The 16,530-nt window shown below is 57.3% G+C and overlaps 2 protein-coding genes across 5 annotated transcripts; both read right to left on the reverse strand.

The window, feature by feature from the left end:
- Positions 1–633: 633 nt before the first annotated feature.
- Positions 634–15,719, reverse strand: PBXIP1 (PBX homeobox interacting protein 1). Of its 4 annotated transcripts, XM_057725395.1 has the most exons (13): positions 15,688–15,719; positions 14,938–15,042; positions 13,343–13,420; positions 8,818–8,905; positions 6,978–7,104; positions 6,671–6,735; positions 6,432–6,597; positions 4,714–4,947; positions 4,562–4,585; positions 4,199–4,281; positions 3,964–4,095; positions 2,123–3,354; positions 634–1,643 (listed from the first exon to the last, which is right to left on the reverse strand). In XM_057725395.1, exons 2-13 carry the CDS (start codon positions 14,955–14,957, stop codon positions 1,562–1,564), a joined length of 2,331 nt encoding a protein of 776 aa, XP_057581378.1. In that variant the 5' UTR covers positions 14,958–15,042; positions 15,688–15,719; the 3' UTR covers positions 634–1,561. The 4 variants fall into 4 exon arrangements, with proteins under 4 accessions (XP_057581378.1, XP_057581379.1, XP_057581381.1 ...); XM_057725396.1 differs by lacking the exon at positions 13,343–13,420 and having other exon boundaries at positions 15,688–15,718; XM_057725398.1 differs by lacking the exons at positions 14,938–15,042; positions 15,688–15,719 and adding an exon at positions 11,504–11,599 and having other exon boundaries at positions 13,343–13,384.
- On the reverse strand, positions 13,973–16,491 carry PYGO2 (pygopus family PHD finger 2). The gene is made up of 3 exons (XM_057725399.1): positions 16,194–16,491; positions 15,688–15,737; positions 13,973–15,042 (listed from the first exon to the last, which is right to left on the reverse strand). Exons 1-3 carry the CDS (start codon positions 16,294–16,296, stop codon positions 13,978–13,980), a joined length of 1,218 nt encoding a protein of 405 aa, XP_057581382.1. The 5' UTR covers positions 16,297–16,491; the 3' UTR covers positions 13,973–13,977.
- Between the last annotated feature and the right edge of the window lie 39 nt (positions 16,492–16,530).

Raw genomic sequence — 16,530 nt, forward strand, 5'->3', positions numbered from 1 at the left:
CTCGCCGCTCTGGTACACAATGGACTGTAAATGTTTCCTGAATGAGTGGACCTTGTTCCATCCCCAGCCTGCCCTGCCCCGCCCCACCCGACCCCACCCCACCGCTGAATTAAATGAGCTAATACACCTAAAGCCCTTTAACAGTGAGCGGCCCATCCGGCCTAGCGTGACAGAAGCACCTGCTGTCAATCACAGCCCCCTTCTGGGCAGGCCCCCTCAGCTTCACTAACGCACTCCTTTGACGCAGCCCGAAGTCACACCAGTCATGCTGTCCCCTACACTCCCAAGGGGATTTCCAGGCCAATTCCAGGACAATCAAGAAGCCCAGTCAGGAAGGACTTCCTAAAGAGAAGCCCAAGGGAATCTGGGTCTTCCTGGGCGAGTCAGCCAGAGAACCGGCCCAAGTCAGCGGGGTGGGGGTCCGAGATTTGGGGTACTGAGTAGTGAGGGAGGTGAGAGCTGGAGCAAATGTGGAGCCAAGGCGCCACCTAGTGGTTCCCTCACCTCCCCAAACAAGAAGCAGGGCGGGCGGGGGGGGGGGGCGGGGGGGGGGGCTCCCCTTCTCTTCCCTCCTCCACACCCTGAAGGGAGTGAAATCAAATACAGGACAGGTATTTTTTTTTTTAACATTGCTTTATTTAATGTCTTCCCTAGCCCCTCAATCTCCTTTTTTGAGGATTAGAAACCCAAGGCTCCCAGGGATTAACTTGCCCAAAATCACTCAACCTGGATTTGAGCCCAAGGCTCAGACTCCAAAACCTACTCACATATTTCTACATCTCCCAGGGGTGCAGCCAAGGCAGCTGTGGGCAAAATGGGGCGTTGCAGCCCAGAGGGTCTGAGGTTTGCTGCAAGGGTGAGGTGACAGGGAGAGGCGTATATGAGAGAAGGTGCGTACCAGTGCCTACAAGGTGGTGGGCATGGGTGTCCCTTGTGCTCAGAAACAGCCCCAAGTGACAGAGCCCCCACCCAGTGTCACAGCTCCAACCGCATTTTATTGGGATCCAAGTCTACAGTTCACATGGGGAGGTGAGGCCACGTGAGGAGCAGGGCTAAAAAGGGGACTTCACCCTGCTGGGGCCAGCGCCTTCCAAATCTGACAAAACCCCAGGGGGAGCCCTCAGGCTGGGCCTCCAGCCAGGCCTGTCAAATCCCCGGGGGGGCACAGGGCAGCCTGTGCAGCCAAGGGGCCCACTCTGGGCCCTCCTCCTCCCCCCCCCGCCCCCCCCACACAAGAGGAGCAAAGCTCTCTGACTTCACAATTAGAATTGCCCCCACACCCCCTACCTCCACCCCACCCCCCAAAAACAGGTTTCTCTCCCATCCCCCCTACACACTGGCGTGATACAATCAGGCTGCAAGGGTCACAGCCCACGGCCCTGAGCATTTGCATACATTTGCATAGAGAGCAAGGCAGGCCCGGCTAAGGCCTTTTTCTAGCACAAGTGGCATCAGTGCAGGGCTGGGTGATCTCCGCTCTCCTCTGGGAAGGATATCCAAGGACACCAAGCCGAGGGAGGTGGCAGTTTAACGGTTCCCAGGGGATAGATAACACGCGGCCTCAGCCCCGGCGGTGGTGGCTGTGTTCCTCCCTGGGCCCCACAACTCTGGGGTTCCGCAAATGTTTGTCCTTCTTCCCAGACCTGCGGGGAGGCATGGGGTGGGGGCAGGAAGAGGCCTTTAGAGAACAATGTCACAGGATGAGAAGGGGCTCCCTGAGGAGAGGGAACCCTGTTCCTACTAAGACAGGCGACACAGGCAGTCACCATCAATCATATTGGGGGGAGGGGGTGTGGCCGGACCTGGTCTCCCAGGATGAAGGCCCCAGCTGGGCAGGCTGGAAGGCGGGAAGCAAGCTCTCTCACCTCCGGGGTCACGCAGGTACGGGCAGTATAGGGCAACCGGGGAGGAAAACCCCAACCCAAAAGGGGCCTCCCCAGGGCCACTCCGGGGGGAGCACAGACAGCTTCCTACTCTCAAGGGAAGACAGGAAAAGCACTGGTTAGTGGAGACCTAACAGCAGACATAAAACTTCAAACTGAAGACCCCCAGGTCAGGGGCCCCAGCTCCATCATCGCCTCCTGTTCTGTCCCACCAACCCAACTCCCCTACAGCTGCCTACCTCTTCTTCAGTGCTTTGTCTCCCAAGAAGTGGCTGAAGATGAAGTCCTCAAAGTCATCCACCTCATCATCATCACCTGTCTGTCTCACCGCCACCTCCTCCAGGCTGTCCTCCAAGGCATCTACAAAGTCCCGGAAGCGGAGGCGGTCGTGGCGGAAGATACCATCCTCACCAAAGTAAGCAGGAGAGAGGGGCAGCTCCTCGGTCAGCTGCCCGGCCCAGGGCAGCCGCGCCAGGTACGTCCTCAGCAGAGAGGCCAGCTCCTGTTGCCGCACGGGGGCCAGCTCCATGCCGAAGAAGGCCAGGCCCTCCTGACGGGCACACTCGTGCACACCCGAGCAGCCCTGCGGTGCCTGGTACTTATGCCTCGACAGCTCTGCCCAGGGTGGCAGGGGGTCATCCCTGACTTTAGCTCCCCCCTTCCACCGAGGGTGTTTCTGCCTTTCTCCGGAGGACTGGGGGCTCCCACTTTTCCTGGGGGTCTCCTTGGAACCCTGTCGCTTGCCATCCTTCTTGCTGGCCCACCCCTCCACCCTTGGCTTGCCCTCCTTCCACCTCCCCGCCAGCTCCCTGTCCTCCTCACCCCCCCAGCTCTTTTTCTTTTCCCGGCCAGATTCCTCCTTCTTATGTTTCCAGTGCTCAGTCTTCTGGTCCCTCTGCCCATCCCACCACTTTTCCTTTCCACTCCACTTCCTGGAACTCTGGAAGTGAGGATCCTGATGCCAGGCCTCTGAGACATTGGCAGGGACCCCAGGGCGCTGGCCCCAGTTCTCCAGGCCCCGCAGCTTCTGGGCCAGCCTGTGACCCAGCTCAGCCAGGCCAGCACGGGCTGGGTCCCCTCGGCCCACCTCCCTCAAGCTCTGCTCCAGGTCCTGCTGCACAGACCCCAGCAGCCGCCGCTGCCTCTCCAACTCTTGCCTTAATGCCCGGGCCTCAGCCTCTAGCTGTTCCTTCTGCTCTAGGAATCCAGGGCTTGACTCCTGCCCAATGGGGCCTTGCTCCTTGGTGGCCCTGCCAGCCTGCGGGCCTCTGCCCCAATGGAGACACACCCCATCTGTGCCCCGGACGCAGTCAGCCTCCAGACCCTGGAGCCGGGCCCGCAGCTGCTGCAGCTCTGACTCCAGGGCCCGCTGGGAGGCTTCGCCCTGCTGTAGGGCCCCTCGGAGCCGGGCATTCTCCTCTTGTAGCCCTTTGGGCTGATGCATCAGGCTCTGAAGCTCTTCCTTCTGGGCCTGGGACAAGAGTAGGGATGGAGGGCACAAGGAGAAGTCAAGGACGGACCCAGTGCCTTCCCCCCTAATTCCATTCTATTATAGCCTTTATGGTCCGGGAAACTCAGAGGATTTGGTTCTCATCCCCTACGCCATCTGCACCCTTCAGCAGATCCTGGGATCCCCAAATTCCATCACAGGCCTTAGTTTCTATATCCTTTCATAAGCACACACTTCTCCGATTCACCAAAAGATAGCCAAGACGTGGCTCTTGTTGCCCAATTTCCACCTTCCATACCCAGAGCAGACATTATTAATCGATCCCAGCACTTCTTTCCCATTGAACCTAGGCATGTTCTTCAAATCCTTCTCCACACAATGCTCCCGGCAGACCACGCCAACCAAGCAGAGGTGGCATGCCACGTGAAGCAGGTGTGCCAGTCCTGGCCTAACCCTCAGCATTCAGGACACGAACAGAGAATTAAGAAGCTGACTTGACTATAGTGGGAAAGGGAGGGGGTCAAGGTGTGTGAGTGAACACAGGAAACTTCTTTTGGGGGAGGACACTAGGACAGACAGACACCTGGCCTAGGGAGGGTGTCTAGCCCACCCCCTCCTGCTTGTGCCCACCTGCAGCTGGGCCTGCAGCAGCCGGATATCCTGGTTCTCCTTGGCCAGCTTGTCCAGCAGAAGGGCCATGTTCTGCAGACTGGGGACACTGTCAGGCGGCACTGAGGTCTGCAGCCGCTGCTTTAGCTCATCCTAAGGGCAAAGGAGCCAGTCACCCCTGCCCCCGCCCACAACCCAGGCAGCCCTGAATCTCCCCCACCAGGCCCCTCACCCCCACGGAGACAGTCACACATGCCTGCCCATCCCCCTCAGCCTCCTGCATCTCAGTATCTGACCCGGAATCTGGGAAGACCTGCAGGTCCACTTCCTCCGCAGGCCCTGTGGGAAAGTGAAATCCTGAAATGGGCCCCAAGGCACACAGAGCCCTCTCCCCATCCCCAACACACAGTCACCCTCCTGCCCTGGACCCGCCCTACGGCTGAGAGATCCAGCAAGGTAAAGGGTCAAGGGTCAGCCTGAAGAGCTGACAAGGCCCGTACCTGAGCAAAACATGTACAGCCCCCAGCATCCCTACTCCTGCCCCAAAGAACGGCCCCCATCAAGCCCCCCTCAGGGCTGGAAGGGGACAGACACGAGCCGGGGGCCCATCCTCACTCACCACTTTCAGACTCTGAGCGACCACCTGAAATAGAGACAGAGGAGTCTGGCCAGGCCCTCAGATGAAGGGGTGGAATGGGGTGAAAGTACAGCAGGAGGGCAAGAGGGGCCAGAGTGGAGGCTCAAGGCCCCAGCAGGGGAGAGACCACTCACCGGAGAAGAGGAGGATACCCAGGCCCAGCAGAACCAGGGCCCCAAGGAGGCACATGTTGAGGGAGATGCCCAACTCCCCGCCTGCACCCTCGCCCCCAGCCTGCTCCTCCACACTCAGGGGGGCTGCGGGCCGAGGAGTGCTGGGCTCCCGGCCCCGCCGTCTCCGCACACCCTCCACGTCCACGTCGGTGTCGTCCTCACTGCTGGAGCAGTGGGCCTCCTCCCTGGACCAAGCTGCAGGAAGGGATGGAGACAGGACGGTAAAGCAATGGGAGAGATGGGACACACAGAGAGACGGGAAACAAGAGGCAAGCACGAGAGGCCCCCAGCCCTGACCACAGAGGGGGCACGTGGAGACCCTGCCCATGTCTGCCAGGGCATCAGTGACCACCCCTGGATGCAGGAGACCAGTCCTTTCAATCTACAAACTACAAGAGCAGCTTTCATACTAAAAGCGCCCTGCGTCCTCCCACACGTGCCTCGCATCGAGCTCCTGCAGCTGTTCCCACCCTCCCAGGTCTGGGTTCTGTCCAAACCCTGGCCACTCCTTCTCGGTGCCTCTTCTCAATCCCTGGCTCTTCCTGGTCCCAGAGGCAGAGGTCTTCCTGGCACTATTTCTGGTTTTCTGCTCTTCTCACCGAACACACAGTCACCCGCTATCTCACCCACGCTGCTGGCTTCCCCCAGAGCGGATAAGTCCCTCATCCATAACTCCCGACCTGGCCTCCCTAGAGCTTCAGGCCTGGAAGTGTGACTGCCTCCCGGCCACCCCCACCTGGGTGTCCCTGGGGACCAAACACGCAACACACTGCCCTCCAAACTGGTTTTCTTCTGGTGCTTCCCCCGCTGCAGGGCAAGACACTGCTGTTCCCACCTAGCCAACCTCAGCCCTCCTCTTCATCTCACACGCACACAGTTCAACAATTCGACACCTAAGCACCTCACTGTCATACGCCTTGTATCTGCCTTAGTTCAGGTCTTCATCAGCTTTGTCTGACCGCTGCATTTGCCCCCTAAATGGCCCCAACCCCCAGCCTCCCCTCCACCCTGTCACCCCTCAACAGAGACGGACCCACCAGCCTTGGACACAGCCTCCTCAGCACAAGACAGGGGGCCCCATCCCTCTGCTGGCGCTGCAAGCCTTGGCCTGGAATGTCCCCTTCCTCCTACCCTACCTACCAAAAGCCTACTCTTTGCTCAAGGCGCCACTCAAATGTCACCTCCAGTGTGACCCTGTCCCCACCAGTCTCTGCCCCTCCCTTCGCCTCAACCTGTCCCGACTGAACCACCCTTCCCCTCCTGTGGGAGCACCTAAATCACACCTTCTTTTTTGCACCCCTCATAGGTCTGACTTGCATCTTGGCTCAGACTAGCCCACCTCTTACACAGGCCATGAAGCCAACCTCCTTCCCCAGAACTGACACACAGAAAGGACTCAGGGAATCAGAGCTGAATCTAGAGGTGAGAAAAGAGGAGGCCCCACAGTAGAGATGAAAGAGTCGACCAGACCTAGGCCCCGCCACTTACCGACTGTGTGACTTAACCTAGGCCTCAGTGTCCCCAGGGGTGGAGATGAGGACTCACTGATACAATTTAAGGAGGACAACAAGCTGTTAAGTCCTGGGGCCTGGACCAGAGCTGCGCTCAGTAGCAATATCCACTCCCACTCCAACACCTCCTGGAAGGACAGTGACGGGGGAAACAAGGAGGACTCTCACCTGTTTTGGGGGATGAGGACAGGCTGGGGGGGGGGCTCTGATCCTCCAGGTCCTGTGCGTCCGGTCCCAGGCCTACCACTTCCGGGGGCTCCTCCAAGTCTCCCTGGGCCTCTGTATCTCCCGGGCCAGGGGGCTCCACTCCATGATCATCACCTTCCAGGACACCCTGATGCAGACACAGCTGTGAGCAGCTCCAGGCCCTCCCCATGTCCCTCCCTTTCCCCGGAAAAGGTCCTCACCGTGGCCTCCGTCTCTTCTGGCAGAATGCACCCAGACTGGGAGCTCTCACTCTGGAACAGGGTCTCTGTGGCAGGAAAAAAGGCTCAGGAAAAACACCACTACCCCCTAAATGAATGTCCGGCCCGGCCCTCTGGCTCCTGTAGGCCCCGACCAGGTTGGAAGGGGCAGGAGAAAGCCAGGATGGAATGAGGGAAGGTCTTAAACTGAGATTAATGCAGGAAATAAGACCAACCAGCCTCCCTCTCCCTGAGGAAACTGGGAAACATGGAGGAGAGCTGCACCCCACCCTCAGGAAGGCCCTGTTACCTTTTCCATCCAAGGTTCCAGCTAATTCCTTCGCAGCTGCCTTGGAGGGACTCCGAGGGGCCCCGGGAGCTCTCTCAAGTTCTGGGTCCATCCTGGACTCAGGGCCCAGCGTCTCCACAGGTAGGCTCTGGGGGGAGGGGCACAAGCAGAAGGACTGCTCCAGAGGAAGGACGGCAGGACGAAACCAAGAGCACAGGGTGCTCTACTGGGGTGCTGGGACCAGCCGCACTGTGCAGGGACCCCAAACCACATCTCACAAAAGCATAACACACTCCGCAGTGGGAAGGGGGCTGGTACTGCAACATCTCAGCGCGGCACAGGGTGCGGCCACTCCCTAACCTCACGTGCTGCTCGGAGGAACTTTCGGAGGCCAAGTTTTTGTTAAATGAAGAAGCACCACTGGACCAAGGCACTGGACCACGGTAAAAACGTGGTGCCCCCCACCTCTCCAGAGAAGCCGGCTAGAGCCTGGTCTCCGTCCCCACAAGTGACCAACTCAGTTATCGGTTGGAAGGTGGGAGGATGGCAAGAGAACAAAGTCCCCTGGACGCCTAAGGTTCACAGTCCAGTCCCCCACAGGCTTCCCCACAGTTGCCCTCACAACGGGCCACCCACTCTAGATACATCTTCCAAGCTTTTCTGGCCTTTCCCCGCTCCCCACCCACCCGTCTGCCAGGAGCTGACAGGAGCCCGACGCGTCCCAGCCACAGCCAGCCTGTCTCCCAGGCTGCTCTCAGCCCGACCATTCAGCCACGGCCTCTCCTTTCTCCGCACACGCCCCCTTGACAGGCCCACCGCCCGCTCATTCCATCCGGGGCTCCCGCTAGCCTTCCAAGAATAACTGTTGACCTTCGTATGTTTCTTTACAATTTCCAAGTCACTTTTTTCTCACGGCCCCTCCTACGAGGCAAGAATCACAACTCCCCTTTTACAGGGGAGGACAGAGAGGCAAAATGCTGGCCCAAGGTCGCCCAGCTGTCAGCAAAGGCACCTCAACAGGCGGCCAGGGCTCTGGCTGGGAGCATGGTGTCCGTCCCCCGTGCCGGCCAGCTTCAGTCCGCGGGTCCTGCTCCAGCATCATGCTGAGGGCAGCTCCCTCACTCTCAACTGGTCTCCTCAAGGCCACTCAAACCTGACGTCTCTAACTCAAGCTCCTCACCTTCTCCCCTCCCTGCAGGACCACCAAGCCCTTGACAAACTTCCTCCAGCCACTCAGCCAGTCGTCCCGCCAGCCCCCTTCTCAGTAGCTTTGGGGCACAGGAGTCCATCCCACCAACTACAGCCTGAACTCCAGGGCCTTCGAAACGCTCTCCCCCTGCCTGCACTCAGCCCACAGAGCTGCTGCACCCTCTGCCCAAGGCAGTGACGTCCTGACTGCCCTCAACTCAGAGCCCTTCCGTGATTTCCCATCAAGAGGAGGTCCGAATGCCTGAGCCAGGCTCCTCAGGCCTCTCCTGGAGGTTCCCAGGCCCTGGCCCAACCTCACTTCAACACCGTCTCACCCATGTCTCCACCTCTTCCGAGGGGACTCCTTGGTCTCCCCCAGCATGGCTCTCCCATCGTTGCCTCAGAACCTTGCCTCATGCTGGTCTCCCCGCCAGAATGTCTCCCCTACTTCTCACAGCTTACCCCAGCGATTTCCCTCCTTCAAGGCATGGTCCAAGTCCCAACACCTGACTCCTGGGGCCTGACTGCCTTCTCCCTGCCACTGGAGTTCCTCTCACAGCCAGCAGGAGGTGAAGCACGTGGTCACCAAGACCAAGAAGGGGACAGACCCAGAAAGCAGCCCAGACCTGCAGGAACCCCCATTCCGTATGGTTCCCAGGTCTGCTTTTCCTACCTCTGAGCCGGCAAGCACCCAGCTATTGTCCGAGTCTGGGCAGGAGGCCATAGTTGCTGAGGTCCCCCGGGGCCGCTGAGGCTGCCACCTGCAGAGAGAGGCTCTCTTAAGGACCCCAGCTCCCTTCAGGGGAGGCAGGATGGAGACAGCAGCCTCGACTGGGTTCCAAGGTTTAAGTGCTAGGCAGCCACTTCCAGAACCAGCCTAGTTCCAGTCCTCTGACCCCAACACCTCAACTCTTCGGGGCAGTATTTGCCTTGCAAATCAGAACCTACCAACAGCCACAGTGAAGCTTGCCTCTCCCAGGGACCAAAAGAGCTCTTGAGAAGCTGGGAAATGGAACTGACCTTGAAAGGTCAGAGAAGCATAGAGCTGGAAAGGCTTTGGGAAAGATCCAGGCCAACTCTCTCACGTTATAGTCAGGGAAAAATGAAGAGAAATGAAGCCCAGAAGATCGGCTGACTTGACTTGCCAACAACGAACAGCTAATAAGAGTGGGGAACAACCCAGCCCTCCCTTCACTCCCCCAGCCTCCCGCACAATCACCACCTCCTCCCCCAGGTCCTAGGAGAGAAGACTCAATGGCCTCCTTCAGCCCCAAGTCACCCACCCATCACCCACCATAAGTCCTTTGCATGGTCTAGTTCAGGGGTCCTGTACACTGGGTGCACAATGGAATCACCTAAGATTCTAATACAACTGGGTTCAAGGGTCAGGCTCAGGCATGGACCTTTTTTTAAATCTCCCAAATGATTCTCATGTGCAGCCAGGGTTGAGAACAACTGGCATAGCTTAGATCCACCTGAATGTACCTTTAGTAAATCTCTTTGTCACTCGCACTCTCCATTCTAAGTCATTTCCCTTCTTAGTAACCTAGAGAGTTTCATCTTAGGGAACTTGAAGGAGACTGGCAAAAGGGATTTATGGCAGCTATCATGTATAAAGCACTTTACAGCTTGCAAAGCATGGACAAAAATCAGAGTTGTAGTCCTATCCCCTGCTAGTCTGCTCTGACTTGGCTGGGTGGGGGTGGGAAGTTACGCCAGCTTCCAAAGCCTGACACAAGGCAGGATAAGTAGAGAGGGACCTACCCCTCCATCCATGGCCAAGGCTATCACCCCAGGCTTGCAACTGGGACCCGGCATAAAGATGGAGGGATAGATGAGCTGACCCCCTAGAGTCCTGGATTGTGACCCTTTAGAGGAAGTTACATAACTACTTGCTGAGGGGCTAGAAGGGTGGCAAGTGGAAAAGGACTCTGAAAGGAAACCCTGGGAAGAGGAAGTGAGACTGGGGTAGAAGTGTGGTAGTTCTACCTTGGGAAACCACCACGCTTCCCCCTTCTTTTGAGCTAGTGTGAGTCCTACACGATGCGCTAAAAACTTCCTGTGGCCCTTGCCAACCAAGATCTAAGCCCAGGACAGATGAAGGATACCTCACAGTGTCCCTAAATATCCATGCCCCCCAGACACATGCACCTATCCCACAAGGAGAAAGGAGAATGAGTACAATGACTTCCCCACACCACATCCAACAGGACACCCCTGGCCGGCTTCTACAGGCATCCACAGAATCATCACTGTGCTGCCTTCTGGTCTCAGACCCCACCCCCACCATTCTGTCATCATCTCCCCATCCCCAGTTGCTGCGTGTGACTCTTAACAGGTGGTGGCAGGAAGGAAGTGGCAGCAGCTTGTGCTGAAGTCCCTGTTTATCCCTGGCTGTGCACAGCCTGCTCGGGTCCTCCAGAACCAGGCACCATGGCAACCAGGGTGATGTCAGACCCACTGTCTCCATGGAAACCAGCAACGGTATTTGGGTCAACAAGACAAACACTTCTGAGACCCAAACAGAAGACGGTCTGAAACCCCTGCACTCAGGGTTCCAAACCCTGGTTGGTATCTCTCTCTTGGTTGGGTTCACCCAAGATTCCAAAAGATCTCCTTGTTCTCCCAAGCCAGCATCCCACTGCCTTATTAGGAAGTTCCTTCTGCTGTTTAATTTCCACCCTTCCCTGCTGTTTTCAGATCTCTTTCTTCTCATCAACCTCCTGGAAGAAAACCCACCTCCACCCCCTCCTCACTACTCCCTCCCTTTTCATTCAGGCAGGATTCAGCAAAAACATCCTGTAAGGATTGTCAGGGATTTGTGCTATTTCTAAAAGACGGCTAAAGGGGGAGCTCTCCCGCTCTGTACAAAGCTGGGAAATCTCGTCCAGCTAATTTCAACCCCTCTAAGAGGTTTTCATTTCCCAAACCTCTAAAGCAGAGGACCTACGGCTACAAAGACTTGTCTGGGGGACCTAGAGCAAGTTCCTGTTTAGGAAACGGCCGCCCATCATCCCCCTTCCCCCAGCCCAGAAGTGACCAACAGCTCTATAGATCCTCGGTGGAGCCCAACCCTTCCGAGTTCTGCCCTTCCTCTCCCCTACCGTTCCTCTCTTAGGGATCTCTATGGCCCCTTACCCCCTAGGGCATTACCTGACCCAGCTCTTGCTTCAGTCTTCAGCTGAACTTGTTGCTGCCTCTCCGCCTTTACAGCCCCGAGAAAAGAAAGTCATGTGACTGGGGACTGGCCAATGGAAAGTCAACTTCCCTGAGGGGGCGGAAACTTTTGGCCAATAACAGCTAGACTTGAGAGCCAGTGGAGGGCAGGGGGACTGCAGTGCCCCTAAACCTGGGCTTACCTCCGGGTGCGATACTGGGGTTCCAGCAAACTGAATCTGGGGTCACGTTTCCTCCTTTCCTAGTGTCTGAACAACTTCTGGAGGGAAGTCCCAAAACTGAAAGGCAAGGGGATGGCATCTCCAGGACAAGGGGCCAGGTTGGTCCCAGGATAGACAGAGACAGCTGCAGGATGGGGGAAGGGACAGTGGCAAATGGTGGGTTGGAAATAGTCCTCCTGCTACTCTACTCACCCTGCTCCAGTGCGGATTAAGGATGCCGCTATTTTTTTTAAAAATGGCGGGGAGGCGGGGGGCGCCTGAAAAGCATCCAAAAATGAAATCTGCTAGACCAGGGCAGCCCCTTCTCCCACCCCTGGAGCTACGCTCGACCCCTAATCCAAACAACTCAGGAGTGGGAGTGTGGGAGTTAAACCCAGAAGCTCTAATGGCAGTTGTCTCCCTGAAACCTTGGAGTCAAAGCTCCTGCTTGGCTCCAGGCCGGGCCCAGGAATGTGCTCAGAAAGGAAACTTGTTTCTCACAGCAGGGACACAGGGGGAGAGGTGGGGCAAAGAGGCCTCCCTGGGCTCTGCGCCTTGTACCAGGGGCAGTTCAGGGGCCTGAATCTTTCTGCCGTTCCCACTTCCAGGGACTCTGCGGTATACACATCCTCACCCCTAACCATCCTGACCAGCGGTGACTGGCTCATTGCAACCTTGTACACACCAACAGCAAGGAGTCCCGGTCTAGATTTTCCAAGTCATTTTATTAATCCAACCGCACAAAACTTTTCCCCACCACCACATCTCTGCCACTCCCTCTTTCTTCCAAAAAGCAGTGGAGGGACAGAGGGACTGGGCAGACACCCCCCGCCCCCAGGAGCCATCTTACAAAATGCAGAGATGGCGGAGACCATGAAACCCGCAACAGATGAAAGAGGGGCAAACAGAACCACAAACACAACACAAAGTTGAGCAGTGCGGACGCGGTGGGGGGGGGGGGGCGCGGGGCGGGTTTGCCATCTCTGCTGTTCTATGGCAGGGAACGCTGGAGGAGAGAAGCCCAGAAGCTGCTCCCTTCTTTCTCACAACCTCAAAGGCTATATGCTCCACCTTGGCAGGCAAGAGTTCTGCAGTATACCTTTGTCTTCTCTTCACATGCTAGGGTCCCGGGAGAAGTGGGTGCAGGGGACCACCAGCCCCTCTCAGGGCCACACCCCAAGCCTGCAGTCCCTGCCCCACTGAGGAATGTGTGCAGAGCTGAAAAGAAGACAGAGCAGCTGTGAGGAGCTCCTGATCAGGCCCCAGGGCCATCTCTAGCAGGCAGTGCTTTAAAAATAAAATAAAAACAAAGCCCAGTGCAGGACCCTGGCTGATAAGCATGAGAACAGCTAGATCACCAGGCCAGAGACAATATTAAGAGTAGCAGGGAAAGAGAGAAGCAAAAATCATCTAGGCTCTGGACTGCATGTTAGTACCATGGCAGTGAGGGTGCCGCAGCCTCCCCCACCCACAGGCTGCGACAGAGATCCTTTCATCAGAAAAAATGAGGTATGAGGGCTCTGCACCTTTTCAAGCTTTCTTCAGTCAAACCAGGGAAGCAGGGAAGTAAGGGTGCCAAAAGTTGAAGACCAGCGCTGAGAATAATGTGCAACAGAATGGGGGGGGGGGGGACGACGCGGGGGGGTACAACCACAGAGTTCAGGCTTCCAGGACAATCCAAACCTCAAATATTCTGGTCTGTCAGACCACACATCCCAATTTTTGGCAAAAATATGGTCATTAGGGAAAAAGCACAAGAGAGGCTGAGAAAGGACCAGTGACTTTGGTATGAGGGAGGTATGTCCTGACAGCATCTCTTACCTACTGTCTTGAAGCCCCAAATCACCAAGAAACTGCCATAGCCACGTACTCTCCTGCTTCTTCAAGCTATTTGGTTCTCTGAGGGAGGAGGAGTTGGGTAGGTCTCAGAGGAGGAAAGGGGAACACAGGAAAAGGGTAAAATCTCCATTTATTCCCTAAAGCTGTCTCCCAGCGCCCCTGAAAGGGCTATTGCAGAGACGGGAAGAGACCCCAACTCCTCTGGCCAGAAACCTCTAATACTGGACTCCAAAAACTAAGGCTGGAGCTGTGGGGCTAGAGCAGAGTGTTAGGCACAGGTGCCGGGGGGCATCCATCATCTGTAGGGGTACTCCCCTGCCCTTCAGATCTTCCGCCAGCCTCTTTGCTCTTGCAGCCACACCCCTAGGCCTCCAGAGACAGCCACCAAAAACGGCTCTGCTCAGCAGGGCTTTGGTTTCCTGGACCTCTGCAGATCTCAACACGTAAGTTCCCAGAAAAGTGAGCAATCCAGGCTCTTCTGCCTGCCCACCTCAGTTCCTTTTCTGCTCCATGGGGATGGGAAGCCGGTGGAAACAAGGACCAAGAGCCAGACAGGAAAACAATCACCCTGGAAGGGCAGGGAGGAACATATGCACTTCCTGGGCACCTCGCCAGCATCACCCATCGTTAGCAGCCACCAGCTGCCCCATGCCCTCGCGGATGTAGACAGACTGGATCTCCTTGGTCTTGAGGCAGAGATCACAGGCCCAGACAGCAGAGGCCTCAGTGGTCAGCAGCCCATAGGCGCTCTCAGTCATGCCCGTGCACTCGCGGTGGAACCACTTTTGGCAGGAGACCTCACACAGAATGGCATCTTGGTCGTCGTTCACCTCACTCCGACAGGCACCACATGGATACACCAGGCCTGGGGGAGGCTGGGGCCCTGAGCCCCCACCTGTCTTGCCAGGGGGTGCCAGGCTATTGGCATCCGGGGTGCCGCCACCCCGCCCACTGCTATTTGGGGGAAAACTGGGCTGATTCCCATTAACAGCAGCAGCCGGGGAGCCTGAGTGGGGCTCCTGGGGAAAAGCGGTTGGAGCAGGTGGATTTAAGGGTTTCCCCCCATCTTCACCAGCAGGGCCAGGAAAGCCAGGGTCTGGACCAGGGAAGGGACTTGTGTTGGGGGGGAGGCCGGGGAGCCCCGGACCAGGTCTCTGGAGAGAAGGGCCAAAAGGTGCCCCTGGCTGGGCAAAGCGTTGAGGGAGAGAGGGGGGGCCCAGCTCCCCTCTGGGAGGTTGTCCCATGGTAGGTGAGATCATGGGGCCAAATCCCCCCACTGGGCCTGGCATCATCTGCCCACCAGGAGGACTAAAGTTTTGACCCAGAGGCTGGTTGAAGGGTTGGCTAGGAAAGTTCATGTTGCCTGGAGGTGGGTAGCCAGGGCCCTGGGGGGGCATGTTGAAAGCAGGGCCCATGGGGTTGGGAGGGAAGGGGGGGGGCTGTCGACGAAGAGGCTGGGGACCTCCTCCACCCCCAGTGCCATAGCCTGGGGGTACCTGGCCTGCCATGCCCCCCTGTACACGGAAGCCCCCAAAGGGGACAGGACTGCCAAGGAATGGAGGGGCTGCACCCCCCACCTTTGGGGCTCCGAAGTCATCCTCAAAAGGGTTGGATGCAACCAGGTGATCCACCATGGGAGTCGGAGGTGGTGCAAACTCCGTCAGATGTGAGTATGCAGGGCCCTGGGGGAAAAGATGAGGGAGAGGATCATGGAGGGGGAGACCCAGAGCTAAACCAAGACAGCACCAGAACAATCCACATTTTTGGAGGCTGGTACTGGCCAGCTCAGACCTTAAATCAAGATGGACCTTAGAATGCAACAAAGAAACAGATGGTGGAAAGCAGAACCAGCATAGTCCAGTAACTGTTTTGAAAACAGGCAGAACTACACTGGAATCCTAGCTCTGACACAGAGTAACCTCAAGGCCCTTGAGCAGGCATTTAACTTTTTTAAGTCTCAGATTCCTCATTTGTAAAACAGTGACAATGCCTATCTCCCAGAACTGTTAAAAGCATTTTAACACAATCCCCGGCACTTAGAAAAGGTTCAGTAAGTGGTAGCTGTTATCATCATGAGGGAACCGGGACAGGCCAAATGGGGGAAAGGATGGCTCTAATCCTGACTGATAAGATCTTTGGTCAAATCACCACACCCCCACCCCTACCCCTAAAATTTGTTATAAGTTGAAGGAAAGGACCAGAAACAGAACAAGAAAGACAACTTTCTCTTCTTCCTGCAGCTGATGCAAGATACAGACACTGGACTGGCAGAGCAGAGCACCTACAGAGGCTACTAGGAATTACCCCCATCACCAACCACCATTCACCTGAGTATTTGACTTCCTTCGCTTCTTTTCTGGGCTCTTCATTTGCAGACCTGGAAAAGCAGTAAAAGGCAGACACAAACAAGTTTCTCTGAGGTGTCCCCAACCTCCTTTCTCCCAGCCATGGTCTAAGGAACTATTCTAACGTCAATATACTCTTGTTTATTTACTTCGCAGATACTAACAAAAGTACACTCTGAAAAATACATCGGATGCGACACTCTCAGCTGCCTCTTCCTTTAAATGAGAGACGAGACACCCCATCTCTTGATACCCTCAGACTCCCAAGTGGCTCCTGAATTCCAGGTTGCCCAAACTCTAGGATCCGCAGTCTGTGACCCCCTGCCCCCAACCCCTAGAGGTCTTTACCTACCCATCCTTTTCACCTGAGCCTCCCCTCCCTTTAAGGCCCTCAACCAGAGGACCACCATCTCCCCCGCCCGCCGGCCCTCCCTCCGAGGTCCCCGAGTTCTCGGCCTCGCCAGCCCCAGCCCCCTCAGCGCTCTCACCGGCCTTGCCCTGCTTCCTCCCGGTGCTGGGCGGCGCAGGGGGCGGTGCGGGGCCGCCACCTCCCTCCAGCTTGTCCGGTGGGGGCGGCGCCGAGGCGGCCATGGAGTGGGGGACCGGGGTCAGCGGCGGCGGGGGACGGACGCGCCCTGAGGTTGCACCATGGCCCGGAAGGGGAGGCAGGGGCGGCGCGGGCCCCCGCGAGGCAGCAAGCCCCAGGGGCGGCGAGGCGCGGGCAGCAAGCCGGGGCGCCAGCTGCAAGCTCGCCCAGCCTCACCGCCCGCCCGCGGCCGCAGCCACAGGAACCGGAACCCGGCGTGGCCGCCACCACTGCGCGCG

This window comes from Hippopotamus amphibius, chromosome 1 (genome assembly GCF_030028045.1).
Source record: "Hippopotamus amphibius kiboko isolate mHipAmp2 chromosome 1, mHipAmp2.hap2, whole genome shotgun sequence".
Lineage (NCBI taxonomy): Eukaryota > Metazoa > Chordata > Mammalia > Artiodactyla > Hippopotamidae > Hippopotamus > Hippopotamus amphibius.